A 7,535-nucleotide genomic window follows, 5' to 3' on the forward strand; every position below is an offset into this window, starting at 1 on the left:
AACATTTTCTCAAGTGATCCAAGTGACCTAAGGGATAATAATTTAACACTATGGTGTCACTAAAAGTATCAGTTCTGCTACAGGGAAAACAATGAGCCAACACAAAGTAGACTGCTCTGGGAAACAAGTTATAAGTATAAGCTAAATTGAATTCTTGAATGTTTTAAGTAGCTTCAAAGTTTGACCTTTGTCTTTCTGCCAGTTGAAAGAGTAGAGTTCTTTGATCTTCCTCCTTTAAATACAAGTAAAAGTAATTATTTGTCATAGTATCCTTAAGGCAGAAATGTAAACATCATTCAGAGGAGGAATAAAGCAATTCCTCTTAAGACATGCTAACTTTTTAGTGTTTTCATAATCTTCAAGAAAAAGGTAGTTATTCGTGATATTTGACATGGTTGTGTAATTTGCCTTATAGGTTATAACTCGAAATGAACTCATGCTTGAAGAGACTAGAAACACCATTACAGTTCCAGCCTCTTTCATGTTGAGGATGTTGGCTTCACTGAATCATATCCGAGCAGGTAAGAATTTTCAATGTACTATTAAAATTATTATATTTGAAAAAAATTATGATTTAAGATCTACTTTAAAGGGATTTATGTAATTGCCTTTCTTACAAAATGAAGGCAGCTTAACTTCTGAACTGGGATATATGTGAATGCTTGATCTGAGCATAATAACTTGTTTCCTCATGAAATAATGTATTGAAAAATGGTCAAAATGGAAAGACAGTCACTTGAAAGCTTTCATCAGCTGCTGTTTTCTTAGAGTACAGGACCATACCATAAACCTTAAGATATGTTATGTTAAGTACACTTTAATAGTAGGTTTCGTCAAAATCAATTCATAGCCCAGACAAAAATAAGTGTGACATGCTAAGAAATAAGATATGAAAATATCTTAAGTATGCTAAGAAATGTATTTTCCAATATTCTTTTGTTTTAGGTGATAAACTGTGAGGTTCAGTGCCACAGATACACAAAAATGCATATATTACAAATAATATTCAAGAAGGAAATGAATAATCTGTACTCATAACAATAGTAAAGTTCCAGTATACATTGTAAACAAAATATGTTTCTCAGACAAAAGAGTGTTTCTCATTCCTCACTGATTTCATAAATTAAATTTCTTTATATGTTGGGTATTATCTATCAGTTAATAATAACTACCGTTTATGAGTATTTATAATATATCAGGCATTACACTAATCATTTCACAAATTTATCCTCATTTAACTCCAACCCTTTAGAAAGTAGGTTATTTGTAATAACTTACTCCAGGTCACATAACTGGTAAATGTTAAAGCCTGAATTTGAAACTAGCTTCTAAGCCCTTGCTTCCCTTTGACCTTTAAATTTCACTTACAGTAATATATTCAAGTCATTAATATGACATGCACATCTCTGATCTGATCTCAAACTATTTTTCTAGCTCATTTGCAGCATTCTTTCCTTCTCTAATCACTCCATCCATCCTGACCCTCTTTGGATTTTGGGGATACACCACTTTCCCACCTCAGGGTTTTTATAATCATGCTGTTCATTCCATCCTCATTCTTTGTTAAGATAACCTGTACTTATCCTCCAGATTTATATAAGCAGTGGATTAAATATCACTTCCACAGAGAGAGTTGGGAATGGAGAGACAGGTATTCTAGGCAAAGTAAACAGCATATAGCATTTTTCTAAGCCCTAGAGGAGAACATGTAGCACGTCTGAAAAATTGGAAAGAAGCCCCATATGTTTGTATTAAAAGATTTAGAAAATAATCCTCAAATTGTAAATATTAATATTAATATTACCAGGAAAGAGGGAAAATCTCATGGTCAAGATAAAACAAAAGATAAACTGGAATATAAACAAAAAATAGTCCAATAAAATGTTTTTATAATACTTCTTTCGGCTCCTGTGTTACTAAATTATCTTCACTGTAACATTCTTTGATTCGTTTTCTTTAATAACAGTGAGTACCCCTTAAAACTCATCCATTTGGATTTCAGATTTGAGGAGGCAGCATTTTATAGAACAACAACAACAACAAGTTTGCTGATTATGACTCCTAAAATGTGCTGGCTTTTATAAAAACAGTATCTGGTAGATGGCTATTCCTCAAGAGTTTTTCTATGGAGGACCAATTCTCCTTCCAGTTGTGCAAGAATCTCTTTTAAACAGGTGTTAAATGTGGCAATGGCTTATTAGCTAATAGCTACTACCACCCTTTGGTTTTAGAACTAGATAAGATATTTTATAATATAAAACCTTCCTTCCATTTCTTTTTGCCAACAATCAAAGACAGGTAATTTCTAGTTGGCTTAGTCATCTCATCTTGCTTGTCATATGCAAAAGACTAGATGGAATAAGGTACCCAAGAGTTATATTTCTGCTGCTTAAAATGTATCTAGTTATTTGATGGGTCAATTAGTCAACCATTCTTTTTCTCTCCTTCACCTCAGTGTTCAGTGGTTCAGGTACAATGACGTATACATATTCAGGAGAATTAGGAGTGGACTTTGGCCAAATAAGCACAGGCTGGTCACAGGATACCTCCACCCAACCATTACTCTGTAAGATTTCCTGAGAGATCCAGGGAGTAGATATGAGAGTTTCTTCCTACTGAAGCTGTTATTTTTAAAGAAGGATTCTATTCAAATCACCTGTGGGGCTTTGTAAAACTACAGATATGGGGATCCCGCTTCCTAAAATTCTTATTTATTTTATTTGAATAGGGTTTGAACTTCTGCATTTTAAAAAAGCAACCAAAATTATATGCATGAATAATGCACTAAAATCTAGTCTAGGCTACTTTTTGAGAGGTAAGGACATTTCTAACATTCCTAGAAGCTTTGAAAGGCTTTGAAAAGATGGTAATGGTGTGTATGGACCATTCTAGACTCTTCTAGAATATCTTAGAATCTGATCAAGGTACTTTCCTGTATAAAATTCCCCTGTGCCTCCCCATGTTCTTAGCATAGAGTCCAAATGCATTAAAGTATCTTATAAAACCCTGCATTATCTCTTGACGTTCTTCCCTTCATACCTCTGGACTTGGCACATGGAGAGTTAGATAGCCGTAGTTTCTCCATGATAGGTTTGCAGAGCCTGTTATCATGTTGAGCCTACAATCACTTACCAAGTCATGCACAAATTCACCCCATCAGCAAATGATGTTAACTTTACTCCAGGATATACCTAATATTTATCTACCCCTAGTCTCCCTGTTTCTCTTGCTCTGATACAGTCTGATTTTCACACAACAGCCAGAGGGATCCTTTTAAAACAGGAATTAGTAAACCTTTTCTTTAAATAGCCAGATAGTAAATATATTAGGCTTTGTGGGCCACACAGTTTCTGTTGCAACCACTCAACTCTGCCATCATAATTTAAAAGCAGCCATAGACAACCACAGCATCCATGCAAATGGATGGGCGTAGCTCTGTTCTAATAAAACTTTATTTACAAAAATGGGCAATGGGCTGGATTTGTCCATAGACCATAGTCTACTGACCCCTCTTTTAAAACATAAATTAGATTATATCATCCACTCTTAAAATTCTCAAGCTCTATCCATTGCTCTTAAAATAAAAGCCATGGTTCTACATGAAACCCTGCAAACGTGTATCACATTTATTCCCCAGACCTCCCAAGAAAACTGACTTCAACTCATTCTAGCTTTCCCCTATCTCACTATGTTGGCTTCTCTTCCTCAAACTCATCCGCTTGTTAGCACACTTAAGACCTTTTCACTTTGCCGTTTCCTCTGCCTGCAAGACTTTGTCTCCAGAACTTCACATATAGGTGAAGTCTCAGCTCCAGTGTCACCTCTTTAGAAAAGTCTTTCCTGGTCACCTAATCTAAAGTAGCTTTGCTCTTTTTGGTATTCTCCCTCTTGCTTAGTCACTCAGTGTTCATTGCTTTGTTTTCAAGTACTTATCACTCTTAACTTTTTATTTCTTTATTTACTGCCTTATTACAGATTAAGGGAGAAAAATGCATTTGTTGTCTTGTTTGTTGTCTGTATTTCTCCTCTAGAAAGTAAGCTTATAAAGAGCAGAGACCTAATTTGTCTTATTCCCATCTGGATCTTTAGCTCCTAGAACAGTGCCTACTACCACACTGATTAAATGGGTATCAAATCTCTGGCTAACTATGAGTTTTGTATTTTATTCTTTTTCTTAAGAAATAAATAAATTCTTTGCAAAGGATAGCCTGGAAAATAAAACAACAGTTTTTTAATAGAACACAGGTTTCCTTTGGGGAATTTTTTTCATCTCCCTCGTCCTCCCCGGAAACTTAATGTCTCTTCCTATCATGTCTTCCTCAAAAATAATTTCCTGAAGAAATATTCAGACAGAATGAAAAGAACCTTTCCACAAATGTAAACCTTATTCATAAACGCAATTTGGCATTGTCTACTTTTGAAAACAGTGAATATAGAAGCAATTCTTATTTCCAGTTTTCACTTAAAAGAACACAGTGTTCCTTAGGACCTCTTGGTCTGTAATTGCCAACCAGATATTTGTGGAAGTATTGAACTGCTTTGCAGTTTTACTAATTCAGTAGCACTTTGCAAACAGAAGATTTCATTTAATTTATTCTTAGAAATTGGGTTTACATTCCGAGAGAGATGACTATGTAGCAGTTAAAGGAGTTGGATTTAAGAAGAGAACATCTGCAATTGACCCTTGAATATTGTGGGAGTTGGGGTGCCATCCCCCATGCAGTCAAAGATCCACATATAACTTTTGACTCCCCCAAAACTTAACTACTGATAGTCTACTGTTGACTGGAAGCATTACCAATAACATAAACATAAATAACAATAACATATAACAACAATAACAATAACATAAATTTTGTAGGTTATATATATTATATACTGTATTTTTACAATAAAGTAAGCTAGAGAAAAGAAAATGTTAAGAAAAATCATAAAGAAAAGAAAATACATTTATAGTACTTTACATATATTTATTGAAAAAAATTCACATATAAGTGAACCTGTGCAGTTCAAACCCGTGTTGTTTCACGGTCATCTGTATTCTGCTCTCCTCATTCCAGTGACCTATTGTAAGAAACTCTTGGTCCTCACTTGTCACCTTATGGAATGCTTTGAACTGCAGAATTCTAATCTCTACTGCAAACTTAATGATTTAAAGGCTATGACATTTCTTCTTAACCCTCCATTTCTCCACCTTCATTTATAATGTGACAACCAAAAGAAATTTGGGTAAGAAGCCTGCAGGCTTTGAAATAGGATGATACTATTTCCTCATGCTCCATTAACATGACAGAATAGGTTTCCTGAATATAGTCAATCACATCCAGGATTCCCATTCATGATATATATACTTAAGTAGAATAGCAACTTAATGTTTTGTTCTCTCATGAAAGTGTATCACACAATAAAAATAATGTAATCTTTTTTATACTGACATTCCTTAGGTAGCCTTTTATTGGTCAGAAATTCTTCCATGGGTTTAGATTCCTTAATGATCTATTAAGGTCTTTTCATATCATATTTTGTTCATCTATTCTACGAGTATATATTGAGTACTTATAATAGCTAAAATTTGTATAATTAAGGTTATAAATCTCATACACGTACGTTATCTCATTGCTTTGACATAGAGTTGGCATAGAGGAGATTGCATCTAACTCACTTGAACAACTAAACATATAGTCTGTTCTGTATCCTGTCCTTGGTGCTGTTGACCAAGGATTCAGAAAGAGGGTTTAAGCCTCTGTAGATAATAAATAAAATCTCAGGATTTGGTCTTCTCTTGCTGTTGACAGTGGGACTGAACTGTTTCCCTTGTGCAACCTTTATATTTGCTATGTTACCTTGGGGAAATGTTTCTGTGGCAGAAACAGCCTAGGTTCCATCCTAGTGGTAGTAGTAATTTTGTACTGTTGCCTTCTTCATATACCCTAATGCAGTGTATCTTATCTTCCTAAAATGTATATTCATTATTCAGTAAACCTTCATTGGACATCCTGTACTAGGCCCTGAGGATATAAAGATAAAAAGAAATAACTCCTGCCCTCCAGGAGCTCACAGTCTGGTCTACAGGAAGACATTCAAACAACTATTGCTATAATTAGGATCATCATTATAAGGGTCATACAAGATATTCTGGAATCTGGAGGGAGGGGGTTCATAATTCTGCAGATTGGGTGTTTGGAAAAGTTTCACAAAGGGAAGAATAGTTGTATTGAGGCAAGTAAGCAGAACCTTTATAGCTAAAGAATTGGGCAGAAGTGTCTCAAGCAGAGAGGAACAGGAAGTGTAAATCATGAAATGTTGAGAAACATTCTGTGCTCACTCACCACAGTTTGTAATTATATATTCACTTGAGTATTTAACCTAGACAAGCTCCTTGAGAGCTGAAACTACATCTATTTTTGGTCACTATTGTATTCTCAGTTTTTAGCACAATGCCTGGAAACATAGTAGATATTTAATTTTAAAAAATCCCAAATTATCAGGAATGGTCCCTGTATTCTCTTTTATGAAGCCTCCCTCTCATTACCCTCAGTAGCACCTGATAAACTTCCTTAGAAACCTAGATTCCAAGGAACACTGTTTGAAAACCTCTGCAGTAGAACATAATAGATCAGAATCTTTAGGGGTGGGTTTTTGAAATATGTTTTAGAGTTACATGCATGTTCAAAGCTAATAGTGTGTGTTTTCTTTACTTTTTTCCATTTGCCTCTAGAGGAAAACAAAAGTGATGTCTTGAATTATATACATCTTAATCATTTTTTAAAAAATGCATTGGATATTATTTATAATGATAATGCTAAAAGTATTTCTTTTTGTGATTCTCATATCTGTGTTTTCCAGACCGGTTGGAGGGTGACAGATCAGAAGGCTCTGGGCAGGAGAATGAAAATGAGGATGAGGAATAATCAGCCCTTTTTGGCAAGCACTTAGATGTTCTGAATTTGTATAAGACATTAATTATATTTTTTTCTTTACAGAGCTTTAGTGCAATTTTAAGGTTGTGATTTTTTTGGAGTTTCTCCCTTTTTGGGGACAGCCTAACATTGGTTTGGAATGATTGTGTGCATGAATTTGGGAGAGTGTGTAAAACAAAACTAGCAAAATGTTTTTAAAACTTTTTGCCATGTATGAGGAGTGCTAGAAAATGCAAAGTGCAATATTTTCCCTAACCTGCAGATGTGGGAGCTTGGATCAATGTTGAAGAGTAATTTTCATTATAGTGACAATGTTGGTTCAAATAAATTTCTACACTTGCCATTTGCATGTTTGTTGCTTTCTAATTAAAGAAGTTGGTTGTTTTAAGATATCCTGAATTTGACCTTTTATTTAATGCCGTGCTTCTTTGTCCCACATTTTCCAATCTTTTCTGTAACTTAAGACTATCTTTCTCTATTCTTTTCTATATTTAATACCTTTTCTGTTTTGACTTCTGTGTGATAGAATCACATAGAAGGGCTTTTTTTCATTTATCTTTCAAAGTACTTTATCTTCACCTCCAATCATCAACTTTTATGATTAGTGGTACCTCA

General features: G+C 34.4%; 1 protein-coding gene across 6 annotated transcripts in view; it reads left to right on the top strand.

Annotated features, from left to right (window-relative positions):
- The window catches only part of DCAF6 (DDB1 and CUL4 associated factor 6), a 121,059-nt gene extending 113,749 nt beyond the window's left edge, over positions 1-7,310 (top strand). For all 6 annotated transcript variants that reach the window (XM_063104689.1, XM_063104691.1, XM_063104690.1 and 3 more), the window contains 2 exons: positions 416-521; positions 6,847-7,310. In XM_063104689.1, the coding sequence (XP_062960759.1) occupies positions 416-521; positions 6,847-6,911 (171 nt within the window). In that variant the 3' untranslated portion in view covers positions 6,912-7,310. The remainder of the gene's footprint in view (positions 1-415; positions 522-6,846) is intronic.
- Positions 7,311-7,535: the final 225 nt, after the last annotated feature.

The sequence above is a fragment of the Cynocephalus volans genome, chromosome 8, assembly GCF_027409185.1.
Source record: "Cynocephalus volans isolate mCynVol1 chromosome 8, mCynVol1.pri, whole genome shotgun sequence".
Classification (NCBI taxonomy): domain Eukaryota; kingdom Metazoa; phylum Chordata; class Mammalia; order Dermoptera; family Cynocephalidae; genus Cynocephalus; species Cynocephalus volans.